The sequence below is a fragment of the Sebastes fasciatus genome, chromosome 18 (assembly GCF_043250625.1).
Source record: "Sebastes fasciatus isolate fSebFas1 chromosome 18, fSebFas1.pri, whole genome shotgun sequence".
Lineage (NCBI taxonomy): Eukaryota > Metazoa > Chordata > Actinopteri > Perciformes > Sebastidae > Sebastes > Sebastes fasciatus.
Window position 1 is genome coordinate 8,426,052 of NC_133812.1, and position 27,517 is coordinate 8,453,568.

The 27,517-nt window shown below is 39.6% G+C and overlaps 1 protein-coding gene and 1 long non-coding RNA gene across 7 annotated transcripts in view; one reads left to right on the forward strand and one right to left on the reverse strand.

The window, feature by feature from the left end:
• The window catches only part of cep128 (centrosomal protein 128), a 55,460-nt gene extending 41,453 nt beyond the window's left edge, over nt 1-14,007 (forward strand). For 2 of the 4 annotated variants that reach the window (XM_074615647.1, XM_074615648.1), the window contains 6 exons: nt 1,579-1,628; nt 3,499-3,522; nt 6,338-6,415; nt 7,919-8,032; nt 12,314-12,422; nt 13,169-14,007. In XM_074615647.1, the coding sequence (XP_074471748.1) occupies nt 1,579-1,628; nt 3,499-3,522; nt 6,338-6,415; nt 7,919-8,032; nt 12,314-12,422; nt 13,169-13,242 (449 nt within the window). In that variant the 3' untranslated portion in view covers nt 13,243-14,007. Of the gene's footprint in view, nt 1-1,578; nt 1,629-3,498; nt 3,523-6,337; nt 6,416-7,918; nt 8,033-8,200; nt 9,698-12,313; nt 12,423-13,168 lie in introns of those variants that run through there. The other 2 variants (XM_074615649.1, XM_074615650.1) reach the window with 2 other exon arrangements.
• On the reverse strand, nt 9,713-27,390 carry LOC141756138 (uncharacterized). Of its 3 annotated transcripts, XR_012591407.1 has the most exons (7): nt 27,003-27,389; nt 24,879-24,958; nt 22,991-23,196; nt 17,323-17,463; nt 15,737-15,776; nt 11,853-11,958; nt 9,713-10,060 (listed from the first exon to the last, which is right to left on the reverse strand). It is a non-coding gene; the product is annotated as an uncharacterized LOC141756138 (long non-coding RNA). The 3 variants fall into 3 exon arrangements; XR_012591408.1 differs by having other exon boundaries at nt 9,977-11,958; nt 24,879-24,953; nt 27,003-27,390; XR_012591406.1 differs by having other exon boundaries at nt 9,977-11,958; nt 27,003-27,387.
• Between the last annotated feature and the right edge of the window lie 127 nt (nt 27,391-27,517).

Below are 27,517 nucleotides of genomic sequence, written 5' to 3' on the forward strand. Positions count from 1 at the left end.
AATTAATTAATTAAAATAAATTGTTAAAGTGTATAAGGGCTTAGAACATAATGATCAAAGTATATGATGGTCAGTCTTCTGCTCGGGGAAACTGCTCAGACCTCCCTTATTGTCAATCTACCTAGGAAAGCCATCCATCCTCTGAATGCTCTAGATCTCTAGTTTGTGGTTGTAAAGTGTCATGAGGCTGTGATTATCCTAGAGGTCACCACAGGTCATTTTATTCAGTGAGGTCAAGTATCAAAAAATGGTCTCACTACAAAGAAATGGCTACTATGGGGACTAACATCATCACACATGAATAAAATTGGGCTCATTGGATCCACAAGAGTCTCAGCTTTACAGTGAGACCCAATTTATGTAATTCCAAGACTGTTTAGGGACCCCAGAATGCAGAAATATTCAAATACAGAATAAGTGAAAATAACACATTTGGTACTGCATGAAAAAAACTGCCTGGTTTTGCCCCATATTGCATGGGATTATCATAAAGTGGGCATGTCTGTAAAGGGGAGACTCGTGGGTACCCATAGAATTTTCATTCACATATCTTGAGGTCAGAGGTCAGAGGTCAAAGGACCCCCTTTGAAAATGCCAGTTTTTCCTCGGCAAAATGTAACTTCACTTTGGAGCGTTATTTACCCTCCTTCCTGACATGCTAGCATGACATCGTTGATAGCAATGGATTCCTTAGGTTTCATATTATATCTGTAGCTTCACTGTAGCTCTAAAACTGAACCTGATACAGCTTCTGAAAGACAGTAAAGTCGATGGTCTCAGAGGGTTAAGTTGTTCAGCCCCTGATGTAGGGCTGCACAATTAATCAAATATTAATCGCCCTCCCGATTTTGACGTCTTACAATCAAATTGACATGCTCGCCTGTGATATTGGCATTTAAAATGCGTGCTCCGCTCATAGAAAACTCTTACTGCTGTGACGGCCCCTGCCTCACTACTGAGATACCAGTGTGGATTTGCCATTCATTCTTTCCCTGTGTCCTTGAAGGTATCACGGGAGAGGATGCCTGATGCAGAGCACCTGATGCTGGCGCGTCTTGAGCATAAAAGCCCCAATCAAGCGCTGCTCTGATCTCTCTCTCTTTTCCTTCACCTGGACTCATCCCTGTCAGAACCTGCAGGGCTGCCTTTGTTTGACTTTTCTTTAGTTTTCACTCACAACACATCACACTTCATCATGCTCACACATCCACATCTACATTACTGATGTTACTGACTGAGACACTCCACATTTGTAGTTATTTTTGTATATCCTTAATTTATTTGTAATAAATATCTTTAATTTACAATCAATCACTGCGTCCTTTCCCGTATTTGTCATGGCATTGGAGCCGGGCTATGACACTGCATATCAAATAAAGCGCCTCCGAAACTAACAGCCAGTCACCAGGGGGCGATCGACATGTTTTGACTTCACTTTTGAGGAGCGGCCTTTTTCATCCTGTGAAAAACTCTCCTGAATGTTGCAGCTGCAGTCCAGAGTAGAAGAGTAATATACTGTATATTACTTGTTTTTATCCATCTGCTCTCACTGAATTCAATTCTGAACATGTCTTTCAGAGCTGTTGGAGAGGAGTCGCAGCAAGGATGAAGAAATGAGGAGCCTTCAGGTTAGCATTTTAGGTCTTTATTAATCCTTATGTTTGTCTGTTCATTTGTGTCTGTAAATCTGCACCCTAAACAGTAGATTTTTAATATCCAGCTGGCCTGATTTCAACAATGCTGCCAAAAAAGAGACAGCTGGTACTATTTTTATTCATACACCACATTGCCTTCAAATTCTTTTTTGCATATCTGTTTGGGTGTTTTTGAGTAACTGCCGGACTTCGGTCGTCAGAGTCCTGTGATGCTGTGCTACAAGCATTAGTACACAGCCGTGGGCCTGACAGACTGCTCGCAGCCTTGCTTGGACAAGTAGCTAATTACTGCAGACACGAGGCCTTGGAGTTTAAAAGCCACCAGAGGCCTTGTCTCTGTCTTTCAATACCGCAGCATCTTACACTTGGCAGGCCACCAACTCACCTAGTCTGGGTTGGACTGGCCCCCAGCGCCTCACCGACCCTTTACTCACCATTAAACAGCGAAACACATACTCTAACACACACACACACACTAAAATGTCTGCTAAGCATTCGTTCTTTACAAACGTGTGTCTGTACCTCTAAGCGTGTGTGTGTGTGTGTGTGTGTGTGTGTGTGTGTGTGTGTGTGTGTGTGTGTCTGTACCTCTAAGCGTGTGTGTGCGTGTGTGTGTGTTTGTGTGTGTTGGATTCCGGGGTCCCATCTGTGGCTGCATGATGGCACCTGCCAGAGCTCGCATGCAATTAATCAGCCCTCTCAGACCCAGCCGAGCTTTTAATTATGAAGGATGAGGAGAGAGAGATGTAGGGAGGAAAGACAGAGTGAGGGACGTAGACGAGTAAAAAACATTTTTGGAGGGTGGGCTGAGGAAAAGAATGTACCCTTGTTACAAACCAACACATTACATGCAGAGGGGGGAGATGCAGCCGGTTAGGGGGAAGAGCAGGTGTGTGTTTGAGTGGCAGATAAGAGGCATAGCATCACTTATGCATCGTTAGAGAGGGAACATCAGTCAGGAGCTGGATGAGCGGTGTGTGTGTGTGTGTGTGTGTGTGTGTGTGTGTGTGTGTGTGTGTGTGTGTGTGTGTGTGTGTGTGTGTGTGTGTGTGTGTGTGTGTGTGTGTGTGTGTGTGTGTTTGTCAGTGTGTGATAAGAAGCCTGTTGTGTGCTACAGACTCTCCTTAGCCCCTGCATTTCCTTCCCTTGTTACCTATTTGTTGGAACACTCTATTCCTCTCTTCTATCACTGTTCTCCCACACACACACACACACACACACACACACACACACACACACTCGGGTTTCTCTCTGCTAATCTACCATTTTGAGCAGTTACCTGGACTCACCATCTGGCTCATTTTGTTAGTTTAAACCTTACTTACTTATTGGTTCTTACTTCATTTTTATATGCATGCAAAGTAAGGCTGTGAAAGTTAATGCGCTAACAACACGTTAACGCAAATTTGCTTAACGCCAATATTTTCTTTTCTTTAAATCTCTAATGCATTAATGCAACTTTTGATTTTTAGGTTGTAGCATGCTCAGTTTTAAATCTAGAGTAAAGATACTGCTGTCATGTGAAACTAGGAAAACCTAAGAAATCCATTGGTACCAACCGTGTTATACTAACTTGTCGCGAAGGAATCTAAGTAACGCTCCAAACTTGCGCTAAATTTTGGCGAGGAAAACCTGGCATGGCCATTTTCAAAGGGGTCCCTTGACCTCTGACCCCAAGATATGCGAAATAAAAATGGGTTCTATGTATTAAATACTTGACAAATCTCCCTTTAAGGTAGTTTTTGAACAGATAACAAAATCTGATTAATTTGCGATTAACTATTTTAATCGATTGACAGCCCTAATATAAAGTAAACATTGCTGTGTTTGTGTGTCTTTACAGGACCGTGTATTGGATCTGGAGATGGTAAGGTTTGATTTCTCTAATCAAAGTAATGAAAACAGTTAAAGTAAAGCGGTATGTACTGTATATTCAGGTTTCAGAAAACGCAGTGGTATGAAATGTTCTGGTTAAATTTGAAGCGTTGACTTTCCGCATGATTCGATGCAGCTGTGTAGGCAGGTTCACATAAGGCTATGTTTGTTTAGCAACCCATAGAGGCTAACAGAGGGTTAGAAATGATTGCTTTAGTCAAGGCTCAGAGCTCTGTTAATCATCATACGTCTTGCTGATGGGGTTAAGGCGTGAGCTGTACTGACAATACAGTATTGACCCCCACCATCCAAGCTGTTAACGTTCACCACTAACATCCTTAATCAGCTATTACATGTCAGCCCAAAATTACTTAGCACCACTGAGCGGTTATATTGACCCGAGCTCTTTTCACTCTCTTGAAAATAAATAAATAAATAAATAAAGCTGTCTAACGCACGCTGTCCATCCATCACAATTATGTGGCACGCTTGGCCACTCCAACTTTCAATTAGCTGTTGTGAGAAAGAAGAGGAAATACCTCGGACCGCTATCAAGTCAAATAATTTCTGCTTACCGCAACAGCACGGCGACAGGATGCATCGACCCATCCTCTGCCTCTGCCCGGGTGGGGGGGATCGACCAGCGAGTCTCACTTGTATGTCAGTGTGCCATTCAGTGCAGCAATCAGCGTGACGCCCTGTAGCAACCAGTTCTTTTGATGCTTAAATGCTCCATCTGAATGGGAATGGGAAGGCTATTGAAACATACAGTGGAGGGATGAATAGAACGGAGTGCGGCTAGAGGAGTTACTTAATCAAAGATTGCGAGTGTGTTGTAACAAAAGTCCTCAATTAGCTTTTGAATTGACCAAGCAGTATGACATGATGTCTTTTACCATGTAGGTTTGAATGGGAAACATATAGCCTGTAATCCCAGAAATATATTTTTTTAAGATGGCAGAAATAAAGCACCAATATTGCCCTAAATGCTCTAAAAAAATCAAAGAATTCCATCTTTCAGATTCCAGTAGCCAAGTGGTTAAGGCGAATACTGTATTACCGCAGCATGCCCGATTCGATTCCAGCCAGCAGACCTTTGTTATCTATCATACCTCTGCAGCATAATCCACTTTTCCATTGTTAATCCATATCCTCAGTATATTCCAATCAATCTGCAATTCATCAATAAATCGCTAAATACGCTACTTCTGGCAAAGCTTCACATTCAGTGTTTTGCACTGAAACACATTGTATGTATCCTTGAGGTCTAACAAACGTGTTAAATAGAAGCTGTCAGTCAATTAAAATATTTAATCGTGATTAATCGCATGATTGTCCATGACTAATCGCGATTTATGCTACGAGAAAGATGCCACGTGATACCAACGTTGTTATACTATTGGCCCACAAGCCTTGTTAGAAGTGGGAACCAAACGTCAGATATCTCAGAGATAATCGAAACATTCATTTTGGACCCGTCAACATTTTTAAAATGATTAATTCACAATCATAATATTTTTTTTTTTAGGAAAAGCAATACTTTTATTCAGCACCTTTCTGAAAGTTTTGTGGATGTATTATTTTTTCTTAAGTATTGATCTACATAAAAATGTTATCAGTAAGTCCTTTAAATATTATATTATGTTTGTTGGCTAGCAGTCTTCTTTACTGCCTTTGTTGGCGCATTGCAATATTTCTTGGTGCATTACCAACACAGACTCCTGAATAGTGTGACAACAGCAGCAGAAGAATATGCATCCTTATGCAGGAACCCACTCATAAAAACATCGCTCCATAGCGCCACTTGTAGTCAATTAAATGTGGTGGCTCAACAGGGTACCTTTAAAATGTTGTGGGTAAATTGGGTATCTTCAAAATGTTGTGGATAAACTGTGAGTGTTTGGAACGCACAGGAAAACATGGCCTATATTTTTACTTCGTTTTTGGACGATCAGGGCATCTTGGCAACCTGCTGCATTGAGCTCTGACCATTCCAAGTCAGTGACATTTAAAAAAAAAATTACAACAGTGTAGATAAGTAATATATTTACAAACGTACTTGATCTATACACAGTCTAAACGCAGGTTTGTTGTATGTGTGAATGCTTATCATACAGTTCATTTTAAAGGGACAATATATAATATTTCACATTCTGTTCTGTCGTGTGTGAGGACATGAATAATACAAAACAGTGCTAACAGTGTCAGCTGTGCACCCTTGTTATTTGGGTAGTACATCCCATTATCTCTGCAAATACAAAGGCATCAGTAGCCATCACAGAGCAGTTGAAGCCCACGGACAGCTGATCCAGCTGTGCAGCCGTCATCATCGCTTCAGTTGACCCTCGACTGGGAATGACGTCTCATTTCACTAAATGTGTGTTTCATTGATCACTCCTTCCTCGCTTCTCTCTTTTATCTTTTCCTCGGTCTTAAGTGAGAAGTGCTGAGGAACGAGGAAAAGACACGTGAGGGGAAGGGGGAGACAATTAAGGGAATTGCAATGTAGCCCAGTATCAACCTGCGGATAATTCTCCAAATGCTGTTGCATTGTAATGCTTACTGCTTGTCCCGTAGATGATAATTTTACAATTTTATGAGTCTTAACTTGATTTTTAAAATGATAACAGATGACATTTATAATGAAAGTTATTACACTAAAACAGTATCTCTGGTCTCAATGCCGTGAGCTACAGTCTCATGTTTGTAGTTGTTAAATAGCTAAATAGGAATGTCAGACAATACAAACCAAGAAACTAATATTGAGATGTAAATTAACTGATTGTATGTGTTTGTGTGCTTTCCAGAACACAAGAGTAGCCCTGGACCACTTGGAGGCAATTCCAGAGAAACAATGTCTGATGGAGAACTTCAAAGATTTGGAGGTGGGTCCACTTAAAGCCTAGATTAATTTTCTTTGTAATAAAAATCAGTGTTTTTTCTTTCCCTCAGATTACCAACCTTGGATGCAGTAAAACTCCAACTTCAGTTTATTTAAAGTGCACATTACCCAGAGAGTCTCTGTATTATGACTTTACAAGTCAGTAAAAAAAACAAAAAAACACAAGAAAACCCACGATATTACAAGGTTGAGGTTAGTCATTTTAAAAAACAGATCATACAGTATAACCGTAACAAGATTGGGATAGCTAGCCTACTTGTCAACAAGGTAACACAGTCAGTGATTTGGCTTCTCAGCTGGTGGGAGATCATAGTTAACTGCCTTCTGGACTAGAAATGCACCGATCCGACTATTTCAGTCCCGATAGCGATACCTGGGCTTTGAGCATCGGCCGATACCGAGTACCGATCTGATACCAGCTGTTTGCCTCACTGTGTGGAAATGACTAGGATCATTCTTTTCTTTGTAAGGCAACATCAGGCTTGACTTAAACATTGCTTCTTAGCTTTTTAAAACAAAATGTAACAAATAAATACATAGATATATTTTATTGAATTATTTATTTATTATTAAAATAATAAATCGTGCACCAACAATTTAGTAAAAAAAAGGAATTGCAATTCAAGTGTAAACCTTTTTAATGCAGCAACAAATTGGTCAAAACTTAAACAGGAGTTAAAATTCCAGTCTATAATGTACAGTATATAGTATATAGAAATAGAACTGAATTGAATAGATTGGCCCCATTGTCACTGATACCCGATCCAGCTATTTGAGTCAGTATCAGCCCGATATCTGATATTTATATCGGTGAATCCCTATTCTGGGACCGTTGGAGACCTTTTGTTGTTGTCTTAGGTAGAAAAAGTACAATGTTATGAAGGCATGAACAAGGATTTCAGCATATGATTTTGATAATAATTTATGTATTTGGGCTATTTTACGAAGGTGGAAGAAGGCAGTTTGTGCTATGTACTTGATGTGTGGCGGAACCAAGAAAGTGACAGCCCCTTGAGACCAATAAGGTTCTCATTGGACGTTGGAGGTCCACAAGGTGGCACTTAGATCTAGTAACAGCAAGACACATGACAGATCAGAGTCCATTGCAATTAATAGGTTGTTAGTTACCTTAGTTATAGCAGTTTCTGTAGTGTTTGGGTCTGAAACCAGACTGAAAGTCATCAAGAAGGTCATTACTGGATAGATGGGTAGTGGGTTGGCTGGCAACCACCGTTTCTTACAGTTTGGACATGAAAACTCACCAGGGAATAGTCTTGTAATGACATTGGTCAGTGTTACAGCCATGCATTATCACATTTATCTAATTAATCAATGTTGTGCATTCATTTCAGTGTTGTTCTTCTGCTACATACAAGGCTTAAGACTATTTAGATGCTCAGGCTTTTGTACCTTTGGCCTGGTTAAGGACAGTTGTTTCTTTTGTCTGGTTGGTCATAATGACACAGCCTCCATTTTGTGCCAACAGGAGTCACAGCGGGAGAGAGAAATGGTAGAGCAGCGCTACACCAAATACAAAGAGATCGTCTGGGACCTACAGCACCAACTGGACGAGTCCAAACGCAGAATCCAGGAGCACAGAGTACGACACACACACACACACACACACACACACATATACGCAGAGACAGATGCAATACTGTACTCTAGAAAAATTAGCTTTATAATGCCTTTCAAGAGCCTGTACTCCCAAACAACAACCCACACTTTATCTATTTCAGTCACTAATTGCAGTACTTTGTTCAAACAGCAGCCGCTTGGATAAGGCTAGCCTGACTTTGAGAGTCATTTATGAGTCTAGCTCGCCCACACCAGTGCCAAAGTGTGCACCGCACCTAATTTGCAACTTGTATGAATAAATGAATAATTTCACATGCCGGTAATGCATCATGGATGGACAGAGTGGGACAAGCTCGAGCAATGGCACAAATGTAGACTCAAAGAAAACCTGAATTTTACCAGTCTCTGTTAATTGCGACAGTCATCTTCTGTGTTATAAAGCAGTCTAGGGAGCCATCAACACATCACTGTTGACAGCTGATTGCCATCAGCAGTGTGCAACCTCCCCTAAACAGCCATACAGTCACTTTTTAAATGGTTTTAATCTGCCAGATTACCCCGTTGGTTTGCCAAATGACTCCCGTGTTGAGTGATAAGTGGCGATTGCATTAGCTTAATAGCTGCTGCCCACCCGGGGTTTGTTTAAGGAAAAAGGATGGATGGAATGTCCTTACAAGAGTTTCCATCTTGATCAGAGTCAGCGATACCAACAACAACAAGCTGCTTCTACATTTAATGTAACCGTGGCTCTCTGCTTTAAACCACCGGCTTGTAAAGCTCTATTCAGACAGGATCATGTTTTGGCTCAGTGCCTGTCCTGTCATTATAGGACATCTGTAAAGTTAATGATTTATAAAAACAGGATAAACGAAATCTGTAATTTGTGTCAAACTTCAAGAGAAGGGCAGTGACTTGGCAGGCCTTGCAACAGAATCACAAAATATGAAGAGATATCTGTTCAGGCTGGGACACTTGTGCCTGCATGTTTACAGGCAAATAAATGTCTGTAAAAGAAGCTTTTATCGTGCACTGGTGCACACAGGGACTCAAATTACTCACTACCCAAGCAGAATATTTACAGAATATCATTATGTAGAGCTCTTGGGATGTTCAAACAAGCATTTTGTGGGCAGCCAAATCTGGCCCACTACCCTCATTTTAAGGTGCTTTGAATTTGATTTTGTGTCGTCTGTGTACCCCGTAAAGTGTCTGTAAGACATACATTATACACAGCTGTTCACACTTATAGTTGTACTGTTCATTTTACATCGTGACATTTGGCCATGGCCATAGGGATGTGGCTACACCCTCAATTGGTCTGTCGCTAACAGTTTGGCCCAACAGACAGATATATCTCACCAATAATAGGCTGGATTGTTATACGATTTAGGCAGTTATTTGTTCTTTCTTTCACTCATGTTTGTTCATTCAATTTGTTGAATCTTTGCATCACCACATCATGAGTTAAATGTTATCGCGCAACTCAAGATGGCAATTGCCAGTGCTATTAATAATTAGTTTGGTTTACATACTGAATGAATAATATCTACCAATTATGGTCATGTGTGGGTAAACAAGACTAAAGTCCTTGTCAGACAACAGACGTGCGCGAGTCCCAGATAAAAGTTAAGTTTCACTTCTGTCTGTCCATATGCATGCTCCCTCTCTCCATGATTTCTCAATTCAATTAAGTCAATTCAAAAGGGCTTTATTGGCGATGGGAAACATACGTTTACATTGCAAAAGCAAGTGTGAAATAAAAACAAACAATGCAGGTACAATAAAGAATACAGATTTATTTAAAAAAATAAAAATGTAGACATTGTAGTTAGTTAAAAAAATATAGAAATAAGTGAGAACTGTGTAAACACTGCAACATTTAGAGAGATGTATTTAATACATATGTACAGTATGTCTATGTACAGAGATCGCAGTGCAAATGGTCAGCACAGAAATCCGCAGCTGATTGACAGTCTTCATGGTGCTTTTATTCCATCGGATGCCCTTTTCCTGTCACAACAGCTCATCAATCTTGCTGTGTGTGTTTCACCTAGCAGGAATGGAAGTTTTTTGTTATTATTCATGTTTTCCAAAATCTTTGTGGGTGTTTGTAATCTGTGGGAAGTATATGTCTCTGATGTCTTGGTGAAGTTGGCGGGTAGTTAAAAAGTGTGGGTCTGTTTCCACCTCATGTCGTGTGCAGTGGGTGCACAGTCTGCCTGTGGTGGCCTCTCTCAATGGCGAGGCAGTGCTCACTGAGTCTGTACATAATCAAGGGTGTCCTCAGTGTTGGGGTCAGTCACGGTCAGGTATTCTGCCACTGTTTATTCTCTATTTAGGGCCGAATAGCATTCCAATTTGCTCTGTTCTTTGTTTGATTCTCTCCTATGTGTAAAGTCATTTTTTATTTGTTTTCTTATAATTTGGTTTAGTCTAATGGGGTTTCTGTCTGGGGCTCTGCTAGTGTTTGTGAACAGAGTCCTAGAACCAGCTGGCTGAGGGGGCATCTCTCCAGAGTCTCTCTGTGGGTGAGGGCTTTATTTTGGAGCTTGTCAGGGTCACTTTCTTTTAGGTGGTTATAACATTTAAATGCTCTCTTTTGAATTTTGATCATTAGTGGGTATTGTTGGGTAATTGTGCAGAAGATCAAGGTGCTGTTGGAGCCCTTCTTTGGTTGGAGAGAGGAGCACCAGATCATTTGACTTCAGTGTCTCCTAGGGTGATGGCAGAGCTACAGACTGCAATTCATTGATGTATATGCTGAAGAGGGTTGGACTCAAGCTGCATCCCTGTCTAACTTCTCTGGGGAAAGAAGTCTGTGTGTTTTTGCATACATTGATTTTATGATGTCATAGGTTTTTTCCCGCCAACCTGACTTTCCAACAGTTTGTTCAGCTGACCCTCATGCCAAATTGAATCGAAGGCTATTATACATTGACAAAGCAGGAGAATAATTAGCTTTTGTTTTTGTTTACTTGGTCGTCACTTAGTGCCCTGAGGTTGAAAATGTGGTCTGTTACAGAAAAGTAGGAGTCTGTGGTTGATGATCATACAGAGGATTTTCCTGAGGTTGCTGTTGACACAGATCCACGGTAGTTATTGGGGTCAAATTTGTCTCCAATTTTATAAAGCAGTGTTATCAGTCTTTGGTTCCAATTATTGGGGGAGATCCCGGAGTTAAGGACTATTTTGAATAGTTTTAGTATATCCAATTGGTATTTGATGTCTGTGAATTTTATCAGTTCATTTACGATGCTGTCAACACTACAGGCCTTCTAGGTTTCAAGTTATTTTATCTAGCGGGTTCAGATGGTTGACTCTACACTTTCAGTTTAACTTGTATGTGTTTTTGCTGTTTATTCTTCTCTATTGGACCAGAGAGATTGGAGAAGTGGTTTACCAATACATCTCCATTTTGGATGGGTAGATCCTCGTGTTTTTGTTTGTTTAGAGTGCCTTTATCTTCCCAGAAGTGGTTTGTCTTTATGGATTCCTCAAGCATTGAGCTGATTTTTAACACGTTGGTCCCATTTCTCTCTTTACTGTATTTTTATACAATTTTAATGTTTCACCACTGCCGTAGGGCTCTCCCCATTTTAATTAGTGCTTTTTAAAAAGACCAATGCATTGCAGGAGTGAAAACTGTTTTTGAAAGGCTAAATGACGAAAAGTATGGACCGAAGCAGAATATTGAGTTAGATAAATACTTAGTGAATTTTGGAAATAATTGCCATCTCTTTTTTCAATACTTTTGGACTGAGGCAATTACAGAGACGGACGAAGCGTCTCTCGCTCTGTGTGTGTTTGAAAGAGAGGAGGCACAAAACAGTAGCTTGGAGTACCTGACCTTCTTGGAGACTTTGGGGGCATCCTGGATAAGGCGCCGACTGGAGACTCTAAAGTTCTGCTGGGGGACTTCAATGCTCACAGGGGCAACGATGGAGAAACCTGGAGGGGGGTGATTGGGAGGTAACGTTACGTATTGTTTTAACCACAGTGTTAACAATCTAGTATCAGTCTATGGTTGGCATTAAAGACAAGGATGGCCACTATGTGTCAACAAATCGACCTGTGATTAGGGATACACGATACCGCGCAGTTGTACCGGCAGGGATACAGTTGTGCACAGAAGCCGTTTCCATGGTTACCACACATAGAGCACCTGGCGTTAACTCGCGACCCCACAGATCCAAGCAGATACGCAGGCGGAGTGTCACTTACTGTCTGAAAAGACTTTTACAGTGCGGCTAGCATGGCTGTCGACCCTCAACTTTGTCAGTTACTGTGTCCTCCTGTCTTCCAGAATGAGAAGCTGGACGCCACTACCAGGAGCCTGAAACTGGCTGCTCTTTCTTCCTCTATAAAAGACCCCAGCACATTCCTGAGCAGCTCGCTGAGATCTGACACATTCTGTGAGTATTTATATACTGAAGCTACAAAACCTGTGCTCTGACAGCTTATCTATTGACTGTTTTGATGGTAGTCATGTTTTTCTGCATCTCTGCGTTGCTAGATAATTTGAAAACGTATAACAGTATTTTTAAATGGTTTGTAAAACAGCATCACAAGTCTGCAGAAAGACGGCTAAAATGAAAATCCAGGTTACTGCTGAATGCCACAGTTAAATATATCATTATAAAACTTGAAGTTGTGATATACATAATTATACGTGATGAATTTCACTGTGGCAGTTTAAGAGCATTGTCACTTTTTCATTCAGTATTTCAACATGGCCTCGAGAGCTCCAACTTTCCATCAATGCTCTGGAAGTGTGTCTGTCTGTATCACTGCCAGTGGCTCTTAGCCAAAATCACTTGTAGCACTTTCCTAAGCTGCTTACAGATATTTGGCACAGTGTGAGAGGAGCGTACTTTCTGTGGCTTTGTGTCTTTTTTACCTCCAAGAATTCTGGTGGCCAAAACATATCTATGGCTATTTAACACTAGTGTTAATATACAATACAATTATTCCATGTATTCATGACTAATTTGGCAGTAACAGGTAGTGCTAATCATTGAAGTAGTACTTGTAATGGAATAGATCCATTAACAATCAAAAGGAATATAGTACTCCCACAGTTTGGGCTGTGACTGGGTGATAAACAGACAGGGAATATAACCGTTTCGCCTTCCTTCCCTTCGCCCCATTTCTGCCACAGCTCCTCACAAACGCCTGACCAGTTCAGACTTGGATGACTCCCCAGTCAACGGGGCCAAACCCCTCACAGATTAGCTCAACCTCAAGTGAACCTTTATCTTCATCTCTATCTCTACAAACCCAAACACACGGTGCTTACAGCTGATTCTACCTGCCTGGTGCTCATCCAGAACAAAGAAACAACTTGACTGTACTTGGAGGCCTTGCACTCAACACTAATCCTCCTCGACTACCTCAACCAGGCAATCACTGAAGGTGCTCAAGAGCAGAAGAGTAAGACTGAGATTTCACAGCAAACTTTGAGAACTACTTTGGAGGAGGAGATATAAGTTTGGACACTGGAAAGGAGGATATACTGTAAAGTGTTTAAATGTTATTTATAAGAACCTGAATTGAATGTATTTAATGAATTTGAAAAAGGTTTAAACCAAAATAGTTTCACTGTTACATTTCTTGCCATTGTTACAACATTTTAACTACTAAACAGCTGTTTTAACTATTGTTTACTATATTGTTATTATCATGCCAATGTATTTGTGCTAAAATTATTTAGTATAACTAAACAAAACAAAACACTGGTGCCTTTTCAACAATATGTAGTTTTGTTTTTTTACTGACATACTGTGTTGTCTTCATCATGAAAATGTGACATGTTTTCCCATCTCTTTTAATGACCGATTTTCTTTATGACTTTCTATTTTTTGTTTCATGCAGTATATATTTGTAAAAAGAGACAAGCACAAATAGATAGTCTATTTTTTATGTGAAAGAAGTATATGCACTATGAATAAATCCCTATGCAGCCAAATGTCTGGTTTTATAAGCAAAGCACACTTGATGTCCTCTTCATTTCACAGTATAGTGTTTGCTTTGTAGCAGCTGAGATTCCAACTACTCCCACCGGTATATTTTTTGCTTTTTGCTAAAATCCTTCATTGGTGAGAACAATCAAAAGCCACATGAGAGAAAAATTTCTTCTTTTTAATTCACTGCTCAACTTCAAAGATGTAAACACAGTACCTGCTGTGTAAATATTTCTCAAAGTTGTTTGAGCTGCATTTCCCAAGACTTGGTGCAGTGATTCGGAAAGGTATGTCATTAAGATGTCAAAAGAAGTCTTGGTATTATATCTCATTAAAATGTCCAAAAAGACATATAGTATAGGTAGGTATGTCAAAAAATATGTCTCAAATTTTTTAAAAAGTCACAGTAGTATGTCGAAAAAATATCAAAAGTCATAGTATAGTATGTTTGGAAAAAAAAAGCCATAGTATAGTATGTCGAAAAAAAAGTCATAGTATAATATGTCGAAAAAATAAAACAGTCATAGTACAGTATGTTGAAAAAAAAAATTCAAAGTATAGTATGTTGAAAAAATATTAAAAGTCATAGTATAGTATGTCAAAAGAAGTCATAGTATAGTATGTCTAAAAATGTTTAAGTCATAGTATAGTATGTTGGAAAAATATGAAGTCATATTATAGTATGTTGGAAAAAAGCCATAGTATAGCACGTTGAAAAACTAAAAAAGTCATAGTATAGTTTGTCGAAAAAATATTAAAAGTCGTAGTATAGTATGATGAAAAAAAGTCATCGTATAGTATGTAAAAAAAAAAGTCAGCATAGTATGTAAAAAAAAACTTAAACAATCATAGTATAGTATGTCGAAAAAATAAGTCATATTATAGTATGTCGAAGAAATATTAAAAGTCATAGTATATTATGTCTAAAAAATGTAAAGTCATAGTATAGTATTTGGAAAAAGAAGCCATAGTATATTATGTAAAAAATGTTTTAAAAAGTCATAGTATAGTATGTTGAAAAAATAAAAAAGGTCATAGTATAGTATGTCAAAAAATATTAAAAGTCATAGTATAGTATAGTATGTCGAAAAAAATGTCATACTAAAGTATGTCAAAAATATTTAAAAAATGTCAGTGTAGTATGTCGGAAAAAATATTAAAAGTCATAGTGTTGTATGTTGAAAAAATTAAAAAATCATAGTATAGTATGTCGAAAAAATTAAAAACTCATAGTTCAGTATGTCTAAATTTTTTATAAAGTCATAATATAGTAAGTGGAAAAAAAAGCCATACTATAGTATGTCTAAAATATTTATAAAAAGTCACAGTATAGTATGTCAAAAAAATTAAAAAGTCATAGTATAGTATGTCGAAAAAAGTTATATAGCGTCATAGTTTAGCATGTCCAAAAAAGCAATAATTTAGTATGTCGTAAAAAGTTATATAACGTCATAGTATGTCGAAAAAAGTCATAGTAAAGTATGTTGAAATGTCCTAATATAGGATGTCAAAAAAAAGTCATAGAAACTCAGTCAAAATATAGTGTCATGAAAAGTCATACTATAGTATGTCATTAAATTTTCAAAAAAGTCAGCATAGTAAATCATAAAAATTGTTATAAAATGTATAGTCATAAGAAAGTCATTAGTCATAGTAGACTGTCCACTGTCTTTTTATATTGATTTAATTGTGATGCTCTAATGGTTGATTACCTCCACAAAGTAAAATTAATTACACCACTTGGTAATCATTTCAGTGATACTCACCGCAATCATGTTTCTCTTGAGAAGCATGGCACTTTAAAATCTGAAACAAGACATACAAGTATGAATGTTCTGTATGAAACTAAACTTCCCAAAAGAGAACAAAAATATTAAAGCACCTTCACTAAATCCAAGCTTTTGGGGTTTTGGAGCTTTGCGTGTGCCAGCTGTACAACACAAATCCTTTAAAAGCTTCTGCAGGTGTCTTTTGTACAGCAGCCTGTAATATTCAAAGAGAAGAAAGAGTACTTAATTGACAGCTAAGCAGTCTTTCTCCTTAATAAAATCAAAGCTTATGTGAGTTTTGGCATTTTTTTTTTAAACACACTGCAGTGCAAATTTACGGACCAATCCTCTGAAGAAACACTGGTATCTCCTTAACATCATTTTCAAAAGGAAAAGAAGTCTTGCATTTAGAAGAGGCAAAGTTTTTGTTACACTTAATAACAAAGCATAAAAAAGTGTTCCACATACTGTACAGTAGTCCAGGAGCTTACAGGTCCAGTCTGACAAAATGTGTCTGTGTTTTATGAAGCAGCATCAGGAGGAAAGCAAAGCTCAACTAAGCTTAGACCAAAATGAGCTGCGAAGCTGTACTAAGCCTTCGCTCAATCCCTGTTTCCCCTTTTAAGTTCTAAGTATATTTGGAAAGCCAAAGTCCATAGAAAATATTGAACAATTCTGCACTTGTGTGGTGTCTCCCTAAACATACTGTAGGTTTTACATTCATCTATTGACTTGCGGTAGCTGCTTCAGTTAGGGGTTTAGCACTAAACACAGAGTCCAGAAAGTCATACAGATAGATGGAGACTATGAAATTGCCGATTAGGAGTGTTTTGCTTTATTGAGCAGTGTGAGTTTCAGCAATAATATTCGTTCCCTATAAGGGCTCAAGCTTAAATTTGAAGATAATGAGCAATCTCAGAGTTTTGCTTTTTCACCCCCTCATTCATCATAGCGTTGGTATCTTCACATTTCTCTAAATAAATCACAATTGGCAAGTCAAGTCACACTCACAGACAACCCTGGCTCCCTAATATGCTTCTTTATACTGTAACTCCGTCCCTAGGAAAGCGTCTGCTTATCTAAGCTATATTAGGTTGCAAAACACATGCAAACTCATAGATCAGTCCTGCTGCTCCCAGCAGACTGGTTTCCCCCATTTACATTCTGCCCCATCATTAGTCCAGCTTTACTCCACTTTGTCAGGTTGAGAGATGGTAATGAATAAATTCAGAGCTTTCCACTGGTTTGTGTTTATTTGTGGTTTCCCCACAGAGGAAAAACACAGCCTCAACGTAAAAATGAAAAGTTTGTAATCTGCATTTGCACATGCATGAGAACTGGAACACACATCTGTCTAAACTTGTCAGAATAAATTGCAGAGTGACAGTCAAGGTTATTTAAAATGCGCCAGTAGTATTCAGATCTATTCAAAAGGACTCATAAGGCTTCTTTCCCTGTCTGTATGAATGCGGAGAGGCTGAGAAATCAGGTCATTAGCAGGGTGATGCATGCAAAAAACACATTCAGAAACACAGCTCTCAAGTACATGTATTGTTATTGGAAGATTTGAGAATATTGCCTACCTTCTGCTTAGTTGTGCCCTCAGTTCTCAGCAGTTCAATTTTCCACCTCTGCACCACTGGCGTCCCTCAGGTGCGTCGTATCAGTGGCTCATTACGAGGCAGACAGCTCCCATGTGTTGGCATCAGTTCTGACCCTCCAATCTGTTCCTGCACATACCATGACACATCAAACATAAAGACTTGCCATCTAATAGTATGCAGATACAAAAAAATATCTTGAGTTAAATGGTCAGTTCCTTACAGAAAAACACAAACATTGAATCGATTGTAACTTCTGTCTCTGTTCAAGGAGGGTCTCTCTGATGTTGAATCTGAATGACTCGTAGACTTTAAGGTGCGTTTCCGCAAAGTCTGTGAGGGTTTAGGGCTGTCCCACTGTCAAGTCGTCAAGTGCATGAGGGCTCTCTCGCAGACATTTTGAGCCCTTTATGGAAACTTTCTGTAAGTCCGAATTTCTGCAGACTTTGCCTGAGGGAATTTCCCACAATTCATAGCTTTGTAATGTTAAACACAGGGTTACCAGGGGAAGCCCGGAGGCATTAAAAAAAAAAAGGTAAACGAAGCGGACGGCAGATGGGTGTTCAGCACATTAACAAGAATTTAAGATGGTACATAAAACACATGAAATCAGAGGAATGCAAGCATGCTATATTACACAATTGTAGTATTTAAAGCTGCAGTGGGTACAAATGGAGCAAATGTGATCTAAAAAAGTTATTTTTATTAAATATGTGTCCTCCGGTGCTCCTAATGGAATTTGCAAGATTTCACAGAGCGGAGGAAAACAACCAATTAGAGCTGATTTGGAGTCTGCCGCCTATGAGCCGGCTGTCAATCACTCGTGAACTCCGACCAAACAGTCAAACTAGGCAGCGCTGATCAAATATGAATCAATATTCTGTTACTGTAATGCCTATTTCTCTCCTCAAATGTTTTCAGAAACGTCTTTGTGTACTGTTTAGCTGTAAAATGAGAAATTCTGTGACCCAGCAGCCATGTTGGGATCAGTTGAGGAAATACCAAGCACCGCCCAGCAGCCGCAGCACAGCCAATAGGAACGCTCTCTCTGAAATGACCTGTGATTGGCCAAAGTCTCCTGTCACAGGCTAGATTTTTTTAAAGCCTGAAAACAGAGTCATGAGGAGGTGCAGAAGTCCAGTTTTCTCTCAGAACACTTGAATTACAATATGCTGAAAGGTTATTATGGAATTTGTTCCCAATGATGCCAAAAACATTATGCCTACTGCAGGTTTAAGTTGTGTAATATAGCTACTGTATATCTAATTTAAGTGAATTGATTATTTGACAATAAGGCTACCTCGAGCCTAGAAGACGTTCAAATCAGGCAGTAAAAAACGTAAACCAAAAACCCACAGCATGGTTAAGGTAATATGATATGTTCAGGGCTTAAGTCCTTCGGAGGGATATTGGGATTGGGCCCTAACCCATGACTTTGACTCCTTCCGAGTCAACACTGTGAGGATCACCATGATGACAACTAAACAACTCCTTCCAGTGAGAAAAGATTTTGTAAATACTAAATAAGAAGGACATTGTGTTGAGATTTTTTTCTGCCGAACTGGAACATTGTTTCTGAAAGGACAGATTGCTGCTGAATTTCTTAAATTTAACTTTTCAATGCTGCCAGTATCACAATTAAAATTTCATTTTCCCCATTGTATTGTGGTTGTAATAGAAATCTCTGCTGAATATCTTAAAACTTGGGCAAATAAAACTATGTGGCTAGATTCCAATAGGGGGAAGTAAAAAAAAAATTATTTATGTAACTAACATACAATGGAGGCCTAGAGGTATGACTGTGCTTATTAGTGTCATATCTTAACATTTATTGTTGCTTCCCTGGTTTAGATTCAATATTAGTAAGGATAATTTATCTTGACTATCTTGTACCCACCTAGACATGGGATTCAGATTATTGATGTCAGCCATACAACAGTCCCTGCAGCTACTCAGGATCCAATCAGTGTTTTGCTCAAAGGCACGACGGCAGGAACTCTAATTTCCTGTCACAGTGGAGAAGCACTTGAGCCAGTACAGTCACACAACATACACATGCAAAGATACTGTATATACAGTACATATAAACCCTTCCTCACAAATGCTGTGATTCCTCAAGTTAAGGCTCATTTAATATTACCTCCCTAAAACGGCCATTAGTAAACACAGCAACCCCTTAGTGTTGCCTCTGCCTCTCACAGCCAATCAAACAGCGATGGGGTGTTTGCCCCCGCTGCTTACTGCTGTTATAGTGCTGGCCTAAGCCTCTGCAGCAGCCACCGAGGCTGATTCCCATTAGAACAAACCTATTTGGCTTGCATTACAAACCCATTCAATCAGGCAGCCATGCTCTGCTTTTTCGTTTAAGCCCGGAGGCTGAGAGTGTATCCAGCCGCTGCCGTTCAATAAGTGAATGGGTTATTGCAGCTGAGTCTCCGTATCAGCCTCATTTTCTCCTGGGCTTAGAGAAGAAAAAAAAAATAAAACATGTTTTTTTTTTGTGCAATTGTTGTGCAACAATTTGTATTTATAACCCATTTTAAAATAGGATGAAGTGTCGTGTTTGCTCATGGAATATGCAGCAGTCACGGGTGAGTGGGGTGATTTCCATGTTTGATGGCAGACAGGTGCGCGGGATCGGTCATTCAGCCTGCCAATCGTGATGCCAAAATGACCTCTCCTGGCACTGTGAGCGGGGGGCTCATCACGTCCTTTACGCCGCGCTCGAGTGTAATCATCACTTGTGAGGACCTGTGCTAAATGGTATGGAGCAGCCCTGGATGGCCTCGCAGCAACCAGACGGTTACGATCCAGTTGTGAATTGACTTGAGTGCCTGAGTGACGTGGCTAATAGTCACAGACTCGGTGTCATTAGTTCATTGGGCGACTTATCACTCACTGCATCACATGAAACTGTGATTACAGCCTGCGTTAGGGTACTGACTCTCAGGTCCCTTCAGTCTGGTCTAAATCTCTTTTTGTATTCCTCCTGTGAACATTTCTAAATAGCTCATTCTTTTACTTCATACTGCACTGATTTTGAAACGGGTTTGGATGAAATCTACAAAAACAAATTAAATGAAGCCTTCTCTATGCAGCTGCTGTAATATCAGTGACTGACCAACTGGAACCAGCAGGAATAAAACTTGGCTTAGCTTAGACAGATTTTAACAGCTGTGGAAAATATGGTGAAAAGAAATGGCAGCTTGAGAAATGCCAAACTTCAATTCATCAATTTTGTTTTCAATTTAAATTGTGAATGGTAAGACATGAATCTTAATATTAAATAATGATGATGGGACAGAAGGTGTCCGAAAGGAAAGGATGGCCCAGAGTCACCTGCTGCAACCATGGCACATCATTCCTATCTACACCTCCGCTAAGTTGGAACTTACAGTTAGTTATAATGGAAATGTTAAGTGGAGTTTTCTATAACACTTAATTGAAATGGGTTGCACCACACAAACTAGCTCTTATGTAGAGATTCGTTTTTACTGAATATTTATGCTGCACCTACAACCAGCTGACAAGTGGGACTGTTGAGTAGCTACCTGAATTAACCAACAACGCTAACGTTAGCTTGCTGATAAGAGGTGGCCTAGAATATGGGCGAGAAATCTTACCAGGCACTTTATAAAATGCTGTTTAGTTATTTGAACTTCTAAATTACATTTCATAACATATACCATATCTGCTTTACAAAATGCTATGACAAATGTTGTAAATAGGGAGAGGGAAACGTGGAGCATTCTGGGGCGGCGTGGCCATTTTTGGAAGGTAGCGTATGGAGCTGTGGTAGACTCATTATATAAAATGGGAAAAAAAAGTTCGGAAACTTGTGTTAGGTCGATTATCTCTCTGTTGTTACAATGCTAACTGCCATTGTATTTTACATCGTTGGAAAGCCTGTTTATTTACCTTCACAATGATGTCCAACTTGTAAGGATCGTGCATTTGTGGGACGAGCAGCACAGCTGATTATGTGGGAGCATTTTGGCAAATTTTTCTTGGGCGCTACCCACATAATCAGCTGTGCTGCTCATCCCACAAATGCACGATCCTTACAAGTTGGACATCATTGTGAGGTAAATAAACAGGCTTTCCAACAATGTAAAATACAATGACCATTAACATTGTAACAACAGAGAAATAATCCACCAAACACAAGTTTCCGAACTTTTTTTTTCCCAGTTTACATCACAGGTCTATTAATCTGTCATCTGTCAATCGTTCATCATCAGAAATGTATAAAGTATGTGCAAAAGACAAATACCCATATAAATAGAAACTGACAAAGGCAAAGGTATGATATATTACAAAATTGAAGTCAGTTTATGATATCAATCCTTACAAATTAGGAGGACCATGACAGTTTACCAACCATTACGGTCACTGATGGGTTTTGTCGTTAGTGAAAACCTGTTAGCAGTTCAAAATATGTAAATCTTTGGAAGCCGATGTGTACAGTACAAAGGGATAGGTATATGACATTAAGATCTACAAGCAAAATGCAAAGTATACGCTCATCCAGACAAAGATAAGCTAGCTAATGTTATGCTAACGAAATACTAACAAAATGTCGGCTAACTTCATAATTAATCTACCGGTAACCTCCAAAATGAAACCCTTAGCATTAGCGTACCTTTGTGTCTGACTGTATACTGCTACAATTCGGCTTTTGAATCTTATTTACTGTGTGGTGTTTTGTGTTAGATCAGCAGTTATTTTTTCGGCATCGTCACATTCCCATTCCCCATGACCAAATAATGTAAGATCGGTTAGCATTAATCACAATATCTCCCTCTCATTCTAAACTGAATACTGCCAACACTGAAACGCACATATGCATTTATAAATAAAACAAAGTAATACCTGCATTTACAATCATTGGAAGTGAAGTTTAATATATGTTTTGACCCCTAAAACGGTCACTCTTCAGGTTATGCTACAGCTTGTGGTGCAACAATGACTTTCTGCTACATAGCTGATGTTTTTATTCAGATGGCACTACAGATGTAAGCAACTGATTTACACATTATAAGCATTTACCAGCTAAGATATTCAAGTTTTAGTGGTGTGACACAATTCAGTAAATCACTAGTTTAAACTTATTAACTGGAGCAATCCTGGTGTTGTGTATTTCTGCTTCCGTACGCCCAATATAAATCCTGTTCACCTGCCAGGACTAAGAGCCATCCAAATAAACCAGATGGATGTTTTTAAAAGTTTTATATAACCAGGCAACTCAATTAAAAACAGATTGTTATTTGCTACGAGTGGCTGGCTGGAGGCAAAAAAGCCTCATGTGGAATTTAGTATTGAATTTGCCGTGTTATTAGGAGGGGAGTCACCTTTACCAGCAACTCTGATCTTTTACAGCGGTTTTAAAAAGAGCCAAAATATTTTTTTTGACAATCTTGATAAAAATGTGTCACTTATCGCTGGAATTTTCCTGTATTTGATCTTTATCACTTAACCCTGGTTGAGTTTTCATGAATTCAAACACAGCACACCTGACTTGAGCAGCACACAGAGCCCCAGTCAGACAGCCTCAACAATTATCTGCCACCATCACTTACGATCAGATCATATTTTACAGCTGGTTTTGCCGCAGTCACCTTCACAGCAGCTGAAACGGTTTGAAGTTCACTCGCCTTTTTTTTTTTTTCTTGCTTCCCAGATCCCAACCCGCCTCACTTTCCATCTGGTCTGAACATGGAGGCAGGGCTGGGGCCGACCTGTGGGCCGTGTGGGGGCCCTCTAGGGAGTGGAGCCGCCGCTGAGATACTCATTGCTTCATTGGGATTCTCACTGGATCCAATCACACTGTCAAGCTTGGATAGGAGGCCTGTCTCCCTAGGTAGTGGATACAGCACACACACACTCTCTCAGAGTTTTGAACATCACTCACTGACACATACAGATGGAGACGGAGACATACAGTATAAATGTGCACCCACGTACTCATGCACCCTTCGCCGGCATCATACGCTCTGTCTCGATCCTCGCATGCCTGTTGACGCTCTCGACTGCAGAGCAACAGTGTTTTGGTGTGCAGCTCAGGCTCTGTGCTCTCGTTCGCTCCTGTATTACACAGCCCAGTCTCATCTGGGGAAACTAACCTACTTGAATTTTCTACATTTTGTTCCACTTCAGTGATAATCCATTCAAAGTTATGGTAATATTACTCTAATTTCAGTAAAATTAACAACTAGTAGATGCACTTTGACAAATTGCTCAAAATTACAGTAGACTTTGTTGTTTGTGGAGGTTTCCTACAAGACTAACATGCATTATGTATGCATGGCAATAAATACCCTCGGGGATAAAGAATAGAGCGGAGCTGCCAGACCTGGTCCCTAGATGGCACTGTGTCCACTAGGCAAGGAAGCAGCCCTGCTGTTTATCATGCAGCTGTGACAGCCTGTAAAAGCTTTTGTCAGTGGAACTGAAGATTTAGAGCCCAGATTAGCGCATTCATATCTTGGCAGTTAATTAGGGCTGAGGAGCTAACTGAAAGCTTTGGCTGCAGAGTGATGGAGCGGAAGAATAAGAGGAGGTGTGCTCCCAGCAGGCAGACACAAAAGTGAATTAAGTGCACATATATACACCTGACTATTCTGCTAATGTATCACTGTGTGCACCCACTGTGACATATGAATATGAATGCATAAACCCACACGTGCAACCACTTTCTTTCTGTGCGTGTGTGAACTTTGATGTGGCTTAAAGCAGCAGTGGGTAGAACTGGAGCAAATATGATTTACCAAAGGTCGCTATATTCTGACAGCAGTGCATGAGACAGGTAATCTGAAAAATAATGTGCCTCTGTGTCCTCCGGTGCTCCTAATGGCATCTGCAAGATTTCAGAGACCATAAGAAAACAGACAATCAGCTGGAGCCTTGCCGTCTCTGAGCAGCTGTCAATTACTTGCGAACTCCAATCAAACGGTCAAACTAGGCAACGTTTATCAATTATGAATCAATATCCTGTTACTGTAATGTCTATTTCTCGCCTCAAATGTTTTCAGAAACATCTTGTAGTGTACTTTCTCATTTTACAGCTAAACAGTACACTACAAGATGTTTCTGAAAACATTTGAGATGAGAGATAGTCATTACAGTAACCGAATAGTGATTCATATTTGATCAGCGCTGCCTAGTTTGACGGTTTGATCAGAGTTTGCGAGTGATTGACAGTTGCCTTCGTTGAATGAACAGACAATAGGAATGCTCCCTCTATGAAATGACCTGTGATTGGTCAAAGTCTTTTTGAATGATTTTTTAAAGCCTGAAAACAGAGCCATGAGGAGGTGCAGAAGTCTAGTTATCTCTCAGAGCACTTGAATTACAATATGCTGAAAGGTTACCATGGAATTTTTACCCAGTGATTCCAAAAACATACTACCTACTGCAGGTTTAAGCACTCCTACACACACACAGACAGAAAGACGTACAATGTGTCTGAGGTTTGCAAATGTTTGTATGTGTGTGTCCTCCATAATGCTGGAGTTAAGGTCAGCGGGCTCATATTTTACCTGTCAGGACTGATCACCATCACCTTCACAGATGCTTTGCTTCGGTCCGTGGAGGATACAGCATCTCTCCTGAATCTTTACTGGGACGAAAAAAAAAAAAAGAAGCTGCATGTCTACAATCTATACAGGGGGAGCCATACGATGCTACAGCTGCAGACATTCCCAGTGCTCAAGGTTTTTACAGCATCCTTCCTCTGTGTAGGAAGCAACAAAAAAACGATTTAATCACTGACAGAGCTGATGCATCGCTCTTATAAAGCCGCTGTTTATTTGAAAGGGAGAAACATGCCATAAAGCGTTTAAGTGGAATTAACCAGTTCATTAGTTGAAGTAAAATTTCATGACAGGTCAACTGTCAGCCTCTAAATGCATGAAGGGGGAGCCGAACTGCTCCCCGGTTGCCATCCCAGAGAGCCTATACAGGGCGAAGGCAGAGCTAATGCAGTCAAACACACACACAGAAATCCATTTGCAAAAGCCATTAGCAAATGTAAATTGTTTTTCTGTCAATTAAGATATGAATTATCCAGCCGACATCAGCAGGATTGATGTAATCTACTTTTACTAATTTGACTAAAAGGAAAAGTAGTTGCTACACATAAAATCCAATCAATAAACTTTGTCAGCCAACAACTGTGTGAGCAAATGGGTTGTGAATATCAAATGGATACGTTTCCTCCGCTGGCACCCTGCTGGTGTAAATCTGAAAGTGGCTAATGGTTGTGAAAACAGCAATACCTCACTGTTTCAGGGTTTGTGCCAGTAGGCTTTATGGGAGCTAAATGTAGAGCTCTCTTTTTCAGCATTAATACAGTTCTTATTTGGGGACTTGAATCCATTACGATAATATTAATTGTTTATTTGTTATTTGGGGAAATGTTTGGCTAAACTATAATGCTTTTTATGCTTTTTTCTGTTTCTGTTGGTGATTTATGCTGTAATTACCTTCCCCGGTGCTTGTTTTTGTTTCTCTGTTCTCTTGATGTTATTGTCGTGTTAAGTGCCTCATAGAATTCGCCTTTTATTTTAATCTCTGCCCTCTGCACCGTGGAAAAGACCATTTATATTTTCAGGATGTCTACTACAGTATTTTCCTTTTTTTTTTAAAAAGAAAAAAAAAGAAATATGCAGTAGATTCTGAGTCACATTTCTGGATTTTGAGCTTTTTTTGGTTGTCGGCTGCCATCTCACCAGGTTCCTTTCTTTACGTACGATCTTACAATTAGACTGATTCATAATCCAGTGTGATGTTGTGAATTAAATTCATTGTTTGACAGCATTTGACTGATGCTCCTCATCACAAATCAGCCCTCAACAGCTGAGAAATAAAGACAGAGAGGTTCTAGTACTGGTGCAAAGTGCACTACAGCTCCAGGCTCAGTTTACAAAAGAGCAGATGCATGTTGAGTGATTTAAAAAAAAAAGGTCAGTCAGCTTAGAGAGGAACTAATGTGGGATGGCAAACAGCTTCACATTCCTTACAACTCTAAAATATCCTAAATTAATACTTGACATCAGTATTCTACCCAACAAAGTCAAAATACAGAAACTACATATTTGATGAGTTAAGACCTGAATCTGTCTCTTTGAAATCTGTTACTACATAAAAATAAAGTGTGCCATAGAAATAGAAATGTATGATTCCTGAGAAAACAGCTTAATAATTTGCAGTAACAACAAAACACAGTGACTGCCCTCTCTGACACAGAACCAGAGCAAGCTACAAAGATAAAGCAGAAAAATGCCAGGCTTACCTGCATCAGGTGAGCCCCAGCTAAACCTAAAAATCCACCTGCTGATTTCCCCCTAGCTGTTATGCCTAACGTTAAATAAAAAATGTGTATATTGATGAACTGACATCTTGATAATAATTATTATTATTCCACATATCCAATAAGGTAGTAGCTAAATCCAATGATGGAGAAAATAACAGCTAAATACCTGCTAGCTTAATGACAAAGCAGATCTCAGTAGCTGCAGAGGAATTAATGTGGGGTTAAAGCTACGTTTAAATCACATATTAAATGTATTAAATTGTAAATTAAAGTATTATATACATTTCAGTATAAATATCATACATATTATAATATTTCAAGTGTATTATCTAAGGGTCCTTTCACATACCTGGTAGGTGTGGACGTCGAACTTTTCAGTTTGATAATTAATCAGAGCAACACAGGTGTGAAACCTCCACAGAGGAACCCAGGTGTGTAGGACCAAACAGCCGAACCTGGTCCAACGGTCTGGAAGGCTATCCAGAAAAAACAGCACCTTACCAGTATACAAAGATGCTGCTGGTAGTAATGCCAGAATAATATTATTATAGCGGCAACGAAATTAATCTGCCATAACTGCCATAAGGCTACCTGCATGGGCTACCTGCATTGGCTTCCATGCCACCACCGTGAATTGACAACGCGCTGACGTCAGACGTACGCCCGTCTGCAAACCAATCAATTTTGATTAGGGAGACGCAGCTCACGTAGGACTAAGTGATGGTCGTGTCTAGAAGGTAACCCGCAAATTGCGAAATCTGATCCGAGATCTGCAAAAACCCTCGCGAGACTCGCTGCCCAGAACCTATCCCAACCGAGATCAGCTCGCGATAGTTTCCCCGATTTGCTGGTTCCCTTCTACAC